This window comes from Thalassophryne amazonica, chromosome 5, assembly GCF_902500255.1.
Source record: "Thalassophryne amazonica chromosome 5, fThaAma1.1, whole genome shotgun sequence".
In the NCBI taxonomy this organism is placed as follows: domain Eukaryota; kingdom Metazoa; phylum Chordata; class Actinopteri; order Batrachoidiformes; family Batrachoididae; genus Thalassophryne; species Thalassophryne amazonica.
The window spans coordinates 97,774,074-97,793,136 of NC_047107.1; the positions used below are offsets into that span (position 1 = coordinate 97,774,074).

General features: G+C 43.9%; 1 protein-coding gene across 2 annotated transcripts in view; it reads right to left on the bottom strand.

Annotated features, from left to right (window-relative positions):
- The window catches only part of malt1 (MALT paracaspase 1), a 66,691-nt gene extending 49,065 nt beyond the window's left edge, over positions 1 to 17,626 (bottom strand). For both annotated transcript variants that reach the window (XM_034170949.1, XM_034170948.1), the window contains exons 1-3: positions 17,279 to 17,626; positions 484 to 650; positions 23 to 144 (exon numbers count right to left, since the gene is read on the bottom strand). In XM_034170949.1, the coding sequence (XP_034026840.1) occupies positions 23 to 144; positions 484 to 650; positions 17,279 to 17,427 (438 nt within the window). In that variant the 5' untranslated portion in view covers positions 17,428 to 17,626. The remainder of the gene's footprint in view (positions 1 to 22; positions 145 to 483; positions 651 to 17,278) is intronic.
- Between the last annotated feature and the right edge of the window lie 1,437 nt (positions 17,627 to 19,063).

Genomic DNA, 19,063 nt, shown 5'->3' on the forward strand with positions numbered 1-19,063 from the left:
GGGTCAGTGAGTTGTAGCTCACCTCTTCCTTAGTCTTGAACCACTGATACTGCACTGGAAATTTGCCCACAGCATAGCAGCTAAGGCGCAGGTTATGTCCAGAGATGAGTGCCACAGACTGGGGCTGAATGAGGATCTGTAAGTCTGCACAGTTCAGAGTTTGACTGTAAATTCACATGAGTTTCAACCATGAACAGACACGGGTGGCAAAGACAAAGGTGTGATGTACAAATGGGACACTTAATGCTACCTACACAATAACTTAACAATGCTTTGAGTCTGCTTCAGGGGCCCCAGAATGTTCTGAATACATTTTCAACATCAGCAAATTGAGAATATAATCTTGACTGAATAAACAATTTTAATTTAAACCTACTTGCAATGTGTTGCACTGACTGTAAATTAAACCAGTCGTAAAACAAAGCTCTACTGGTTTTGCTATATGACTCCATAACAGCAGGTTTTGCACCTGTTTGACTGTACCTGATGGTTTCAGGCACTGCAGGGCCTCTGGGTTGCCCAGAGTTTGGAGGTAGTCGATCAAGTGCCCCGTGGTGCAGCCTCGTTCTCCAATCAACCTCAGCAGCATGCGACTGGGGCTGCCTTCCACCTCCAGCACCTTCAGAGAACACATCTCCATCTCATCAGAGCTGGTGGACAATACAGGACACATGCAGAAGGTGATAATTCAGTTATTGTGATAAAAGTAAAATAGGGGTCATGCAAACCCATCACCCCGACAATTAAAAAGTACTGGTTCCAAACAGTGAAAAAAATATATCGGAATAATTTAGTGATAAAATGTCTGTCAAATAACATAATTACAGAAGCAAAAAGGTCCACTAACAGGAAGAGACCATCAAGGGAAAAATATATACCTTACTCTGTCAAAGTCAATGCCCCGATTTGATTTTGGAGACTCAAATACATCCGTGAACAGGTTTGGGCCATGGTATACAAACCTGCAACATTTTAGTCAGATAGTCGGTCTACCAGTGTGTAGACCTAGGTTTGACTCCTGGTCGTGATACCTGTCTTGGACAAGTCACAGTTCACCCAGTTGTAAATGGATGCAGTCCTTAGCTGGGGTAGTAACCTGATGGTCTAGCATCCTGTCCAGAGGGAGCTGTAGGCTCCAATGTGATTCTCGCTACAGTATCCAGGTAAAAGCACTGGCACCAATGGGCCTCAGGGCCTATGCAGGACTTTTTATCACCATGACCACAGAAACTAATCCCATTAAGACCTGGATATCAACCTACATATGTCATACAGATTTTGACAATACCATGGTGCCGTTTTGGTGAAAAGTACTCACAATCTTACTTTTTTATTGTTTTGTCACATTGAAAAAAATGTATGTATGTACAACCCCAATTCCAATGAAGTTGGGACGTTGTGTAAAATGTAAATAAAAACAGAATACATTGATTTGCAAATCAATGTATTCTGTTTTTATTTAATTCTCTTCAACCTGTGTTCATTGAATACACCACAAAGACAAGATATTTAATGTTCAAACTGATGAACTTTATTCTTTTTCTGCAAATACACTCAACAAAAATATAAACGCAACACTTCTGGTTTTGCTCCCATTTTGTATGAGATGAACTCAAAGATCTAAAACTTTTTCCACATACACAATATCACCATTTCCCTCAAATCTTGTTCACAAACCAGTCTAAATCTGTGATAGTGAGCACTTCTCCTTTGCTGAAATAATCCATCCCACCTCACAGGTATGCCATATCAAGATGCTGATTAGACACCATGATTAGTGCTCAGGTGTGCCTTAGACTGCCCACAATAAAAGGCCACTCTGAAAGGTGCAGTTTTATCACATAGCACAATGCCACAGATGTTGCAAGATTTGAGGATGCATGCAATTGGCATGCTGACAGCAGGAATGTCAACCAGAGCTGTTGCTCGTGTATTGAATATTCATTTCTCTACCATAAGCCATCTCCAAAGGCGTTTCAGAGAATTTGGCAGTACATCCAACCAGCCTCACAACCACAGACCACATGTAACCACACCAGCCCAGGACCTCCACATCCAGCATGTTCACCTCCAAGATCGTCTGAGACCAGCCACTCGGACAGCTGCTGAAACAATCGGTTTGCATAACCAAAGAATTTCTGCACAAACTGTCAGAAACTGTCTCAGGGAATCTCATCTGCATGCTCGTCGTCCTCATCGGGGTCTCGACCTGACTCCAGTTCGTCGTCGTAACCGACTTGAGTGGGCAAATGCTCACATTCGCTGGCGTTTGGCACGTTGGAGAGGTGTTCTCTTCATGGATGAATCCCCGTTCACACTGTTCAGAGCAGATGGCAGACAGCGTGTGTGGCATCATGTGGGTGAGCAGTTTTCTGATGTCAATGTTGTGGATCGAGTGGCCCATGGTGGCGGTGGGGTTATGGTATGGGCAGGCGTCTGTTATGGATGAAGAACACAGGTGCATTTTATTGATGGCATTTTGAATGCACAGAGATACCGTGACGAGATCCTGAGGCCCATTGTTGTGCCATACATCCAAGAACATCACCTCATGTTGCAGCAGGATAATGCACAGCCCCATGTTGCAAGGATCTGTACACAATTCTTGGAAGCTGAAAATGTCCCGGTTCTTGCATGGCCGGCATACTCACCGGACATGTCACCCATTGAGCATGTTTGGGATGCTCTGGACCGGCGTATACGACAGTTCCTGCCAATATGCAGCAACTTCGCACAACCATTGAAGAGGAGTGGACCAACATTCCACAGGCCACAATTGACAACCTGATCAACTCTATGCGAAGGAGATGTGTTGCACTGCATGAGGCAAATGGTGGTCACACCAGATACTGACTGGTATCTACCCCCAAAAAACAAAACTGCACCTTTCAGAGTGGCCTTTTATTGTGGACAGTCTAAGGCACACCTGTGCACTAATCATGGTGTCTAATCAGCATCTTGATATGGCACACCTGTGAGGTGGGATGGATTATCTCAGCAAAGGAGAAATGCTCACTATCACAGATTTAGACTGGTTTGTGAACAATATTTGAGGGAAATGGTGATATTGTGTATGTGGAAAAAGTTTTAGATCTTTGAGTTCATCTCATACAAAATGGGAGCAAAACCAAAAGTGTTGCGTTTATATTTTTGTTGAGTGTATTTGCTCATTTTGAAATGGATGCCTGTAACACGTTTCAAAAAAACTGGGACAGTGGTATGTTTACCATTGTGTTGCATCACCTTTCCTTAACAACACTCAATAAGCATTTGGGAACTGAGGACACTAATTGTTGAAGCTTTGTAGGTGGAATTCTTTCCCATTCTTGCTTGATGTACGACTTCAGTTGTTCAACAGTCCGGGTCTCCGTTGTCATATTTTGTGCTTCATAATGTGCCACACATTTTCAATGGGCGACAGGTCTGGACTGCAGGCAGGCCAGTCTAGTACCCACACTCTTTTACTATGAAGCCATGCTGTTGTAACACGTGCAGAATGTGGCTTGGCACTGTCTTGCTGAAATAAGCAGGGACATCCCTGAAAAAGATGTTGCTTGGATGGCAGCATGTGTTGCTCCAAAACCTGGATGTACTTTTCAGAATTGTTGGTGCCATCACAGATGTGTAAGTTGTCCATGCACTAACACACCCCCATACCATCACAGATGCTGACTTTTGAACTTCACACTGGTAACAATCTGGATGGTTATTTTTCTCTTTTGTCCAGAGGACACAATGCCCATGATTTCCAAAAAAGCACACTTACCCACTTTGTGTGTGTCCATTTCAAATGAGCTCGAGTTCAAAGAAGGCGGTGGCGTTTCTGGATTTTGTTGATGTATGGATTTCGCTTTGAATGGTAGAGTTTTAACTTGCACTTGTAGATGTAGCAACAAACGGTGTTAACTGATAATGGTTTTCTTAAGTGTTCCTGAGCCTGTGCGATAAGATCCTTTACACAATAATGTTTTTTAATGCAGTGCCGCCTGAGGGATAAAAGGTCATGGGCATTCAATGTTGGTTTTTGGCCTTGCCGCTTATGTGTAGAAAGTTCTCCAGATTCTCTGAATCTTCTGATTATATTATGGACTGTAGATGATGGAATCCCTAAATTCCTTGCAATTGAACATTGAGAAACATTGTTCTTAAACTGTTGGACTATTTTTTTCATGCAGTTGTTCACAAAGTGGTGATCCTCACCCCATCTTTGCTTGAGAATGGCTGAGCCTTTTGGGAATGCTCCTTTTATACCCAATCATGACACTCACCTGTTTCCAAACAGGTGTTCTTTGAGCATTCATCAACTTTCCCAGTCTTTTGTTGCCCTGTCCCAACTTTTTTGAAATGTGTTGCAGGCATCCATTTCAAAATGAGCAAATATTTGCACAAAAATCACAAAGTTTAGCAGTCTGAACATTAAATATCTTGTCTTTGTGGTGTATTCAATTGAATATAGGTTGAAGAGGATTTGCAAATCATTGTATTCTGTTTTTATTTACATTTTACCAGTGGTGGGCACAGATAACCAAAAAATTAACTTCGATAACAGATAATCAGATAACTGAAAAGTTATCTTTGATAAAGATAAACCGATAAACCACCCAAAAATGGATCGGAAGTTACGGATAATCGATAACCGATAAATTCCAGTATTGTGTCTGGTACATTTGCAATTACTAAGAAGCTGAAATTGACTTTTAACACGATCGCTTTTGAAAGCATCAAAAGCGACAACAGACCCAAAGAATGAGCCAGTATTTCCATGTTTGACCATGCTGCCCCCTATAGGAAGCTGCACAGACAAATCCTGAGAGCACCCACAAAATCAGCTCTCTACTAATCATAATGCTCCGGTCAGGCGGAGGTCTTGAAAAATAAAGTCATACTAACTTATGGTTTTGTGAAAATACTGATAGAATAACTCCATTAATGTCAATTCTGTCATTTGTACAAAGTTAAAATATAACATATATCTTTTAATGTTGAATAATGCACTAATTCTTAGGTTTTGTAACAAACACAGACCGCAAAGCATTATGGATAAAAGTGCCTCTGCTAAACACTGATTGGTTCAGTCATTCATTATGTAAACCAACACGTTAATGTGACGTGTGTTGGTTTAAAGATAAATGTGCTTTTGTAAAATATTCCATTTTTATTTGTAAAAACAGGCATTTTTACGGAGCCCTGGAAGTGTCATCGCAAAATGTTTTGCATGTGGAGAGAATGTGCGCACGTTTTATTAGTGATGTGCGCACGTTTGATGATGTGCGCACGTTTTATGATGTTGTAAAACGTGCACTCAATATTAGTAAGTAAATTTATTTATATAGTGCCTTTCACAGACATAAGTCACAAAGCACTTCACAGGTTAAAATGCAATAATAAACTAGGACTGCAAGCAGTCATATACGGGCCCTCGTTCCGCGCAACTGCCTACCCAGGCCAGTGTGTTCTCTTGTGACCACATGTGGGCATGTGCATGCAGGGGCAACCACTCATCACACAGTTAAAATTTTAAACAAAATCACACAATGCATCAAGGAGTTATGACATGTTGATTGTTCATCAACTATGGGGCGCTCAGTGTACAAAATGCAATAATAAACTAGGACTGCAAGCAGTCATATACGGGCCCTCGTTCCGCGTGACCGCCTACCCAGGGCAGTGTGTTCCCTTGTGACCAGATGTCGGCATGTGTGTACAGGAGCAACCACTTAAACCACAGTTCAAATTTCAAGCAAATCACACAATGCATGAAGGAGTTATGACATGTTGATGGTTCATCCACTAGGGGGCGGTCAGTGTAGAAACAGAGGGGCCAGGTGTGTTGAGGGGCCAACCGTCATCATACATGTGAAGTTTCAAGTCAATCAGGCAAAGCATGTAGGAGTTATCATGACTTGATGTTCTATGGCGAAGGGTCAAAATGGCGGCACCACAGCGGCCACACCCTTCAACATAGAGAAAAGCTTTCGATAACTTTTGGTTAGTATCATCTGTGGATGCTGTTAAATAAATCTGAAGTGCACTGGACAAAATCCCTAGGAGGAGTTCGTTCAAATACAACATGTGGAAATCACGCCAAAATGAGAACAAAATTCAAAATGGCTGACTTCCTGTTTGGAGTAGACCCATGGTGCAAGAGACTTTTTTGTACGACTATGCAAGTCACACATGTGTACCAATTTTCATCTCCCTACTCCAAAAAAACCCCTATGGGGAGGGGTTTTTGAAATATTCAAGGGGGCGCTAAAAATAGGACATTCCCGCCACCACCGGGGAGCGCTATGGTGGAGGTGGGAACATAAGATATGTAGATGTTCAGGGCGGAGCCCTCATCATGTCCAGCAAGTTTGAAGCATCTACGATGAAGTATGTGGGCGTGACAGCCTTTCGAAGTGAAATGGCGTGCTCCGAAAAGCTCGCCAAAGTTTGACAACCCCTAGCAGCCACGCCTTTTGACTTAATTAGAATCTTTTGATAACTTTTGATCACCATTGTGTTGTGATGATTTTGACCAAATTTGAAGACGATCGGATGAAATCCCTAGGACGAATTCGTTCAAATGTAAGTAGTGGAAATGGCGAAAAATGGCAAAAATTTGCTCAAAATTTAAACTTTAAATCAAAATGGCCGACTTCCTGTCGATATTTCACCATGACAGTAAGAGACTTTTTTGTGCGTCCTGGCATGGTAAATATGTGTACCGAATTTCGTGAGGCTACGACGAAAAAAGCCCAATGCGGAGGAGTTTTTGAAAATTTCTAGGGGGCACTATTTCGCTGCGACCATGTGCGACGCCCCTAAAATATCGAATTTCAGATCCGGCCGGACGACTTTGGAACGTTTGGTGAGTTTTTGAGCATCTGAAGAGGCCGAAATTTCGATTTCAAAAGTGAGAATAATAATAATAATAAATAATAATAATAATAACTAGGACTGCAAGCAGTCATATACGGGCCCTCGTTCCGCGCAACCGCCTACCCAGGCCAGTGGGTGCCCTTGTGACCACATGTGGGCATGTGCATGCAGGGGCAACCACTCATCACACAGTTCAAATTTTAAACAAATCACACAATGCATCAAGGAGTTATGACATGTTGATTGTTCATCCACTAGGGGGCGCTCAGTGTACAAACAGAGGGGCTGGGTGTGTTCAGGGGCCAACCGTCATCATACATGTGAAGTTTCAAGTCAATCACGCAAAGCATGAAGGAGTTATGATGACTTGATGTTCCATGGCAAAGGGTCAAAATGGCGGCACCATAGCGGCCACACCCTTCAACATAGAGAAAAGCTTTCGATAACTTTTGGTCAGTATCATCTTTGGATGTTGTCAAAGAAATTCGAAGTGCATTGGACAAAATCCCTAGGAGGAGTTCGTTCAAATACAACATGTGGAAATCATTTCAAAATGAGAAGAAAATTCAAAATGGCCGACTTCCTGTTTGGAGTAGACTCATGGTGCAAGAGACTTTTTTGTACGTCTATGCAAGTCACACATGTGTGCCAATTTTCATCTCCCTACTCCAAAAAAAAACCCTATGGGGAGGGGTTTTTGAAATTTTCAAGGGGGCGCTATTGAGGCACTTTGACCTGCCCATGGGCGAGGCCCCTATGGATTGTAGGAGGTTGTCATGCTTGACCTGTGTATCAATTTTCATGATGATACGACAAAATTAAAGCCGTCAAAAGGAAGAACGTAATTTCATGGCGAAGGGGCGATATTCGGTACGCCACCACACAGAAGCCGTTACTCGTAAGTTCACGGCGATCATCGCCTATGTTCACCAACTTGTTCTGCGTGTTTTAGAAGTGGAAGGAAGTTGATGGTGTTAAGTATGTGACTTCAGTACCTGTTTAAGTATAATGTTCATATGGCGAAGGGTCAAAATGGCGGCACCATAGCGGCCACACCCTTCGACATACAGAAAAGCTTTCGACAACTTTTGGTCAGTATCGTCTCTGGGTGATCTGTAAGAAATTTGAAGTGCACTGGACAAAATCCCTAGGAGGAGTTCGTTCAAATACAACATGTGGAAATCACGCCAAAGTGAGAAGAAAATTCAAAATGGCCGACTTCCTGTTTGGAGTAGACCCATGGTGCAAGAGACTTTTTTGTACATCTATGCAAGTCACACGTGTACCAATTTTCATCTCCCTACTCCAAAAAAACCACTATGGGGAGGGGGTTTTGAAAGTTTCAAGGGGGCGCTATTGAGGCATTTTGCCCCGCCCATGGGCGACGCCCCTATGAATTGTAAGAGGTTGTCGTGCTCGACCTGTGTATCAATTTTCATGATGATGTGACAAAATTAAAGCCGTCAAAAGGAAGAACGTAATTTCATGGCGAATGGGCAATATTCGGTACGCCGCCACACGGATGCCGTTACTCGTACCTTCACGGTGTTTATCGCCTACGTTCACCAATTTGTTCTGCATGTTGTAAAAGTGGAATGAAGTTGATTGGGTTAAGTATGTGACATCAGGACCTCTTAAAGTAAAAATAGGACATTTCCCGCCACCACCGGGGGGCGCTATGGCGCAGGTGGGAACTTAAGATATGTAGACGTTCAGGGTGGAGCCCTCATCATGTTCAGCAAGTTTGAAGGATCTACGATGAAGTATGTGGGCGTGACAGCCGTTCGAAGTGAAATGGCGTGCTGCGAAAAGCTCGCCAAAGTTTGACGACCCCTAGCAGCCACACCTTTTGACTTAATTAGAATCTTTTGATAACTTTTGATCACCACTGTGTTGTGATGATTTTGACCAAATTTGAAGTCGATCGGATGAAATCCCTAGGACGAGTTCGTTCAAATGTAAGTAGTGGAAATGGCCAAAAATGGCAAAAATTTGCTCAAAATCAAAACTTAAAATCAAAATGGCTGACTTCCTGTCGATATTTCACCATGACAGTAAGAGACCTTTTCGTGCATCCTGGCATGGTAAATATGTGTACCAAATTTCGTGAAGCTACGATGAAAAAAGCCCAATGCGGAGGGGTTTTTGAAAATTTCTAGGGGGCGCTATTTCGCGATTTTTCTGCGACCATGTGCGATGCCCCCAAAATATCAAATTTTGGAAATTTCGATTTCAAAAGTGAGAATAATAATAATAATAATAATAATAAACAGCGCAATTACAATAGGGTCCTCGTAGGACGTTGCCTACTCGGGCCCTAATAATAATAATAAACAGCGCAATTACAATAGGGTCCTCGTAGGACGTTGCCTACTCGGGCCCTAATAATAATAATAATAATAATAATAATAAACAGCGCAATTACAATAGGGTCCTCGAAGGACGTTGCCTACTCGGGCCCTAATAAAAAGCGCAATTACAATAGGGTCCTCGTAGGACGCTGCCTACTCGGGCCCTAATAATAATAATAAATAAATAATAATAACTAGGACTGCAAGCAGTCATATACAGGCCCTCGTTCCGCGCGACCGCCTACCCAGGGCAGTGTGCTCTTGTGACCACATGTGGGCATGTGCGTACAGGGGCAACCACTCATCCCACAGTTCAAATTTCAAGCAAATCACACAATGCATGAAGGAGTTATGACATGTTGATGGTTCATCCACTAGGGGGCGCTTAGTGTACAAACAGAGGGGCCAGGTGTGTTGAGGGGCCAACCGTCATCATACATGTGAAGTTTCAAGTCAATCCGGCAAAGCATGAAGGAGTTATCATAACTTGATGTTCTATGGCGAAGGGTCAAAATGGCGGCACCACAGCGGCCACACCCTTCAACAGAGAAAAGCTTTCGATAACTTTTGGTTAGTATCATCTGTGGATGCTGTTAAATAAATTTGAAGTGCATTGGACAAAATCCCTAGGAGGAGTTCGTTCAAATACAACATGTGGTAATCACGCCAAAATGAGAAGAAAATTCAAAATGGCTGACTTCCTGTTTGGAGTAGACCCATGGTGCAAGAGACTTTTTTGTACGTCTATGCAAGTCACACGTGTACCAATTTTCATCTCCCTACTCCAAAAAAACCACTATGGGGAGGGGTTTTTGAAAGTTTCAAGGGGGCGCTATTGAGGCATTTTGCCCCGCCCATGGGCGACGCCCCTATGAATTGTAAGAGGTTGTCATGCTCGACCTGTGTATCAATTTTCATGATGATGTGACAAAATTAAAACCGTCAAAAGGAAGAACGTAATTTCATGGCGAAGGGGCGATATTCGGTACGCCGCCACATGGACGCCGTTACTCGTAACTTCACGGCGTTCATCGCCTACGTTCACCAATTTGTTCTGCATGTTTTAGAAGTGGAATGAAGTTGATTGGGTTAAGTATGACTCCTAGCAGCCATGCCTTTTGACTTAATTAGAATCTTTTGATAAATTTTGATCACCATTGTGTTGTGATGATGTTGACCAAATTTGAAGACGATCGGATGAAATCCCTAGGACGAGTTCATTCAAATGTAAGTAGTGGAAATGGCCAAAAATGGCAAAAATTTGCTCAAAATCGAAACTTTAAATCAAAATGGCCGACTTCCTGTTGCTATTTCACCATGACAGTAAGAGACTTTTTTTGTGTGTCCTGGCATGGTAAATATGTGTACCGAATTTCGTGAGGCTATGACGAAAAAAGCCCAATGCGGAGGGGTTTTTGAAAATTTCTAGGGGGCGCTATTTCGCGATTTCGCTGCGACCATGTGCAACGCCCCTAAAATATCTAATTTCGGATCCGGCCGGACGACTTTGGAAAGTTTGGGGAATTTTTGAGCATGTGAAGAGGCCGAAATTTCGATTTCAAAAGTGAGAATAATAATAATAATAAATAATAATAATAATAAATAATAATAATAATAAACAGCGCAATTACAATAGGGTCCTCGTAGGACATTGCCTACTCGGGCCCTAATAATAAACAGCGCAATTACAATAGGGTCCTCGTAGGACGTTGCCTACTCGGGCCCTAATAATGAAAACATAGATAAAACAAAGGACAAGGTTAACAATTGGTCAGTTCTGAAAAGCCTTATCTTGACACATAAATGTTGGCTTTACACTGTGCGTGTTTTGGCCATTTTTCAGATGATTTTTCATTCGTGCGAGAATTTTTTGGACTGAGTTTCAGGTTAATCGCGCATCCTGCATCGTGTAGTGGAGTAACAAGCTTTAACATCTCACGGCCACCTCCTGCTGCTGAAGAGCTACAAGCATCCAACCGCAGAGGTGTCTTGTAATGTTTTTTTTGTTGTTGTTGTTTTGTTTTTAAACTTAATTTGTAAAAAAAAAAAAAAAAAAAAAAGCCATTTGCAAAGCCAAAAAGTTGATTTGACCACCATCTGATATAACCGGGTCAAAATAAATAGAACACTGCCATCTACTGGTACCCAGATGCTTAGTACTTGGAGCAAATACTGCCATGAACATTACTGGCCAGTAGATGGCAGTAGCGGCCTTGAAAACTTGCCAAACAAAATTCTAGATAATCTGTGTCTGATACATTTAAGATGCGTGGAATTTAACAAACGCAAATACAATAATGTCTATAAACCCAGAGAATATATTCACGAGAGTTTTAGGCACTAGAGTTTAATGCTGTTGTCCGTGGAGCCTGAGCAGAGTGTCTGAAATGCATTTGTCCTGTCGTGAACGTCTCAGATTACCCTATGCTACCCATAATGCATTGCTGCCGGGCACAGCATGTGCTCACAAAACCTTAAAAATTAGCACATTACTTTAAAATGAAAACATATATCTGATATTTTCACTTTATAAAACTTCAGACATGACAGTAATTTTAAATAACTTGTCCTATATGAGTAGGTTAAAATTTGAACCATAAATTAAAAATGTATGCCTCTGGATGACTTGGGTGATATTGCGATTATATCAGTATGGTTTTAAAGGGCCCCAGAGGCAGTTGACGGGTACCGGCAGGCCAAGCGTGCCGCAGCCCGTGAGGTCGCAGAGGAAAAAACTCGGGTCTGGGAGGAGTTCGGGGAGGCCATGAAAGAGGACTCTCGGTTGGCCTCGAAGAGATTCTGGCAAACTGTCCGACGCCTCAGGAGGTGGAAGCAGCTCTCCACCCGCACCGTAAACGATGCGGGTGGGGAGCTGTTGACCCTGACTGGGGATGTTGTCGGGCGGTGGAAGGAGTACTTCGAGGATCTCCTCAATCCCATCGTCACATATTCCGAAGAGGAAGCAGAGACTGGGGACTCAGAGGCGGACTCATCCATTACCCGGGCCGAAGTCACCGAGGTGGTTAGAAAGCTCCTCGGTGGCAAGGCTCCTGGGGTGGATGAAATCTGTCCTGAGTACCTTAAGTCTCTGGATGTTGTGGGACTGTCTTGGTTGACACGCCTCTGCAACATCGCGTGGCGATAGGGGACAGTGCCTCTGGATTGGCATACCGGGGTGGTGGTCCGTCTGTTTAAGAAGGGGGACCGGAGGGTGTGTTCCAACTATAGGGGGATCACACTCCTCAGCCTCCCCGGTAAGGTCTATTCCAGAGTCCTGGAGAGGAGAATTCGACCGATGGTCGAACCTCGGATTCAGGAGGAGCAGTGTGGTTTTCGTCCTGGTCGCGGCACACTGGACCAGCTCTACACGCTCCATCGGGTGCTCGAGGGTTCATGGGAGTTCGCCCAACCAGTCCACATGTGTTTTGTGGATCTGGAGAAGGCGTTTGACCGTGTCCCTCGGGGCACCCTGTGGGGAGTGCTCCGGGAGTACGGGGTCCGGGGTCCTTTGCTAAGGGCTATCCGGTCCCTGTACGACCGCAGCAGGAGCTTGGTTCGCATTGCCGGTAGTATGTCAAACCTGTTTCCAGTGCACGTTGGCCTCCACCAGGGCTGCCCTTTGTCACCGGTTCTGTTCATTATTTTTATGGACAGAATTTCTAGGTGCAGCCAGGGTGTAGAGGGGGTCTGGTTTGGGAACCACAGAATCTCGTCTCTGCTGTTTGCAGACGATGTGGTTCTGTTGGCTTTGTCAAATCAGGACCTTCAGCGTGCACTGGGGTGGTTTGCAGCCGAGTGTGAAGCGCCCGGGATGAAAATTAGCACCTCTAAATCCGAGGCCATGGTTCTCGACCGGAAAAAGATGCTTTGCCCTCTTCAGGTCGGTGGAATGTCATTGCCTCAAGTGGAGGAGTTTAAGTATCTCGGGGTCTTGTTCACGAGTGAGGGACGGATGGAGCGTGAGATCGATAGACGGATTGGTGCAGCATCTGCAGTGATGTGGTCGCTGTATCGGACCGTCGTGGTGAAGACAGAGCTGAGTAGGGGGGCAAAGCTCTCGATTTACCGATCGATCTACGTTCCAATCCTCACCTATGGTCATGAGATTTGGCTCATGACTGAAACAACGAGATTGCGAGTACAAGCAGCCGAGATGAGTTTCCTCCGCAGGTTGACTGGGTGTTCCCTTAGAGATAGGGTGAGGAGCTCGGTCACTCGGGAGGAGCTCGGAGTCGAGCCTCTGCTCCTCCATGTCGAAAGGAGTCAGTTGAGGTGGCTCGGGCATCTTTTCCGGATGCCCCCTGGACGCCTCGCTGGAGAGGTGTTCCGGGCACGTCCCACTGGGAGGAGGCCCCGCGGAAGACCCAGGACACGCTGGAGGTACTACATCTCTCGGCTGGCTTGGGAACGCCTTGAGGTTCCCCCGGAGGAGCTGGGGGAGGTGTGTGTGGATCGGGAGGTCTGGGCGGCTTTGCTTGAGCTGCTGCGCCTGCGACCCGACTCCGGATAAAGCGGAAGAAAATGGATGGATGGATGGTTTTAAAGGAAATGATTTTTTGGGGGGCTCATCAGTTCTCCTTTGCCTACAGAGGATAGAGTGTTTTTTTTCTGAAAACAGCTCTCTTCTGTTTGCAGAGGTAGAACAATATACCTATTAGGAAACTTTTAACAGGTAGGTCTCAACTGCTTTTAAGTTTTAAAAATGTTTTTCACTGTTCAGCTTGGTTTACTACGTTATCAGTCTAAAAGTTATCGGACGGCAATTCATCGGAAGATAATTAGTCCGATGATGGTTTTGAAAGTTATCTAAAAAGATAATGAAAACATTATCTTCGATAATGATCTGTTATCGGATTATCGGAAGTGTGCCCACCACTGAATTTTACACAACGTCCCAACTTCATTGGAACTGGGGTTGTATATATATATATATATATATATATATATATATACACACTCAACAAAAATATAAACGCAACACTTTTGGTTTTGCTCCCATTTTGTATGAGATGTGTTGGGAAGGTGTCGTAGCACGGACCCACAACAGGGGGCGCAAATGAACGGACAATGAGTAAGCCAAAAGGTAACAATTTAATGTTGTGATATTACACAACGAAACGTGTCTTAATATTCACAGTCAATAAACACCAGGTGACGTGTGGGCAGGCTCGAAGATAGAAGACGCCCGACGAGAGAGAAGCCGCGTCCCACACGGCCTCCACCACCAACGGCCTGAAGAACACCGGAGCCGCCAAGTCCCGAGTCCCCAGGTGGCCTCTGTCTTCCGCTGTCGACCCTGGTACTGCTGGCAGAAAACAGAAAGATGATGTGTGAGTGTGAGTCCGCACACTCAGTAATTAACAGTCCAAACACAGTTGGGAGGAAGCACCTCCACCTCCAACCTAGGAACACACTAGCAGCTCCTGGAACCACTTATCTGGATGGAGTGAGAGGCGAAGACGTCGCTTCTCTCACTGACCGCCAACCCAGTTGAAAGGGCACCACAGGACAACGGCTGCAAACAGATCAGACGTAAGTCACAGTTTAAATTCAGCAGAGAAATTACCTTAGTACTGGTAGTCGATTTCTCGGCGGGGAGGTGGAGTTGCAGTCCGGCTTATATGGTGGTGTAGATGAGTGACAGCTGGAGTAATGAGTGACAGCTGTCACTTCCTCTGGGTCTGGCGCCCTCTCGTGCTTGGAGCCCGCACTCCAAGCAGGGCGCCCTCTGGTGGTAGTGGGCCAGCAGTACCTCCTCTTCAGCGGCCCACACAACAAGATGAACTCAAAGATCTAAAACTTTTTCCACATACACAATATCACCATTTCCCTCAAATATTGTTCACAAACCAGTCTAAATCTGTGATAGTGAGCACTTCTCCTTTGCTGAGATAATCCATCCCACCTCACAGGTGTGCCATACCAAGATGCTGATTAGACACCATGATTAGTGCACAGCTGTGCCTTAGACTGCCCACAATAAAAGGCCACTCTGAAAGGTGCAGTTTTATCACACAGCACAATGCCACAGATGTCGCAAGATTTGAGGGAGCGTGCAACTGGCATGCTGACAGCAGGAATGTCAACCAGAGCTGTTGCTCGTGTATTGAATGTTCATTTCTCTACCATAAGCCGTCTCCAAAGTCGTTTCAGAGAATTTGGCAGTACATCCAACCAGCCTCACAACCACAGACCACGTGTAACCACACCAGTCCAGGACCTCCACATCCAGCATGTTCACCTCCAAGATCGTCTGAGACCAGCCACTCGGACAGCTGCTGAAACAATCGGTTTGCATAACCAAAGAATTTCTGCACAAACTGTCAGAAACCGTCTCAGGGAAGCTCATCTGCATGCTCATTGTCCTCATCGGGGTCTCGACCTGACTCCAGTTCGTCGTCGTAACCGACTTGAGTGGGCAAAGGCTCACATTTGCTGGCGTTTGGCACGTTGGAGAGGTGTTCTCTTCACGGATGAATCCCGGTTCACACTGTCCAGGGCAGATGGCAGACAGCGTGTGTGGCGTCGTGTGGGTGAGCGGTTTTCTGATGTCAATGTTGTGGATCAAGTGGCCCATGGTGGCGGTGGGGTTATGGTATGGTCAGGCGTCTGTTATGGACGAAGAACACAGGTGCATTTTATTGATGGCATTTTGAATGCACAGAGATACCGTGACGAGATCCTGAGGCCCATTGTTGTGCCACATCCAAGAACATCACCTCATGTTGCACCAGGATAATGCATGGCCCCATGTTGCAAGGATCTGTACACAATTCTTGGAAGCCGAAAATGTCCCAGTTCTTGCATGGCCGGCATACTCACCGGACATGTCACCCATTGAGCATGTTTGGGATGCTCTGGACTGGCGTATACGACAGCGTGTACCAGTTCCTGCCAATATCCAGCAACTTCGCACAGCCATTGAAGAGGAGTGGACCAACATTCCACAGGCCACAATTGACAACCTGATCAACTCTATGTGAAGGAGATGTGTTGCACTGCATGAGGCAAATGGTGGCCACACCAGATACTAACTGGTACCCCCCCCCCAATAAAACAAAACTGCACCTTTCAGAGTGGCCTTTTATTGTGTACAGTCTAAGGCACACCTGTGCACTAATCATGGTGTCTAATCAGCATCTTGGTATGGCACACCTGTGAGGTGGGATGGATTATCTCAGCAAAGGAGAAGTGCTCACTATCACAGATTTAGACTGGTTTGTGAACAATATTTGAGGGAAATGGTGATATTGTGTATGTGGAAAAAGTTTCAGATCATTTGAGTCATACAAAATGGGAGCAAAACCAAAAGTGTTGCGTTTATATTTTTGTTGAGTGTATATACATACACACACACACACACACACACACACACACACACACACACACACACACACACACACACACACACACACACATCCTTTTTATAATTGCAATGAAAACAGTCTTCAACACTACATCAAAGGCAGTCAAAAGAGTACAGTAAATATGTCAAAGAATCAAACATGTAGCAAAAACATTAACAATAAAATATTCCTATTCATTTCCATAAAATTAGCCATTTTTCCATACAATAGGAATCAGAATATTGACCCTGACCTCTGACCACAACACAAAATAAAAACATGTCTTCCCATTCAAAGGCCAGATATCATCTGTCAAGTTTGGTCAAAATCGGATTCGTGATTCTTGACACATGTTGCAAATATTAATTAACATAGTTACAGTTTTCATAGTAGTTACAGTGTAACATAGTTACAGTGTGAGGTAGTCAAAAATCGAAGTACACATGATAAATAAAGTCATAATCACACACTTAATAGACAATTAAAATTCACTAAACCACACAGACACCGTTCTCGATTCAATTGGTAGAAGGAAAGCAAAAGGATTTTTTTAAGTTAGTTTACGAGAATAAATAAACTGTATATATGTATATATATATATATATATATATATATATATATATATATATATATATATATATATATATATATATATATATATATATATATATATGTGTGTGTGTGTATATATATGTATATGTATACACTTCATCCTACCTGACTTTATGCCGCCTGTCATTGCCGACGAGCTGTCCGAGTTTACGCCAACCTTTATCGCTACTTCTGTCCAAAACCTCACAGAGTTTCCTCACTACCGGCTCCTTCAGCAAGTTGACGTTCATGGAGCGGTCCGACAAATCCGACATGACGGTAAAAAAAACTTCAGCATCAGTCAGTGCGTGTGTGCCAGAGACCTGCTAACATTTACTTCCAGACGGTACAGGCTACTTCCTGGAAAGAAGTAGTAAAAGCGTTACTTTTGGTTTTGGGTTTTCCCCACCAGTAAGCGGGCTTTGGCAAAGATTGTTTGTGGGACAAGATGGATCACTCACAACATGTCAGGGGCTCAGACGAATGTTTCTTTCGACTTGCTCCTTGTCTATCAACTCCAGTTGAAATTATATTGTGACTTTTCTATACGAAATTACGAGTTTATTTTGTAATTGCTATATTTTTTGGAACACCAACTTTATTCTTCACATTTATTCGCTGAATTGATGAAGAGATTTATCAAGTGAAATGCCAAACCTTATGAATATATGCTATTATACAGTGCATCCGGAAAGTATTCACATCGCTTCACTTTTTCTACATTTTGTGATGTTACAGTCTTATTCAAAATGGAGTAAATTAATTTTTCCCCTCGAAATTCTACTCACAACACCCCATAATGACAACATAAAAAAGTATTTTTGAAATTTTTGTAAATTATTAAAAATAAAAAAATAGTTTCAGATTCAGTTTATTATATTTTATATAATGGCAAATCACAAAAAAGTTGTGTCAAGGCACTTCATACAAGTAAGAAAGTTTCTAACCTTACAACCCCTAGCAACTGGTAAGTAGACCAGACTCAGAGAAGTGACCCACTGCTTAGGCCATTCTAACAATTACAAAGTTTTTGCAAAGTTTTACAGAACCAAAGAAACAGAAAACAGGAAATCAAGACATCTAAGAAATCACGTGTACATAAGTATTCACACCCTTTGCTCAATACTTTGTTGATGCACCTTTGGCAGCAATTACGCCTCAAGTCTTCTTGAATATGATGCCATAAGCTTGGTGCATGTATCTTTGGGCAGTTTTGCCCATTCCTCTTTGCAGCACCTCTGAAGCTCTTTCAGGTTGGATGGGGAGCGTCGGTGCACAGACATTTTCAGATCTCTACAGAGATGCTCAATCAGACACAGGTCTGGGCTCTGGCTGGGCCACTCAATTGGCTGTGTGCTTAGTGCCAGTGTCCTGCTGAAAGATGAACAGTCGCCCCAGTCTGAGGTCAAGAGCACTCTGCAGGTTTTCATCGAGGATGTCTCTGTACATTGCTGCATTCATGTTTCCCTAAATCCTGTCTAGTCTCCCAGTTCCTGCTGCTGAAAAACATCCCCACAGCATGATGCTGCCACCACCATGCTTCACTGTAGGGATGGTGCCTGGTTTCCTCCAAACATAACGCCTGGCATTCACGCCAGTGAGTTCAATCTTTGTCTCATCAGACCAGAAAATTTGTTTCTCATGGTCTGAGAGTCCTTCAGGTGCCTTTTGGCAAACTCCAGGCAGGGTGCCATGTGCCTTTTACTAAGGAGTGGCTTCCGTCTAGCAACTCTACCATACAGGTCTGATTGATAGATTGCTGCAGAGATGGTTGTCCTTCTGGAAGGTTCTCCTCTATTCACAGAGGAATGCTGGAATTCTGACAGAGTGACCACTGGGTTCTTGGTCACCTCCCTAACTAAGGTCCTTCTCCCCCATTGCCCAGTTTAGACAGGCAACCAGCTCTAGGAA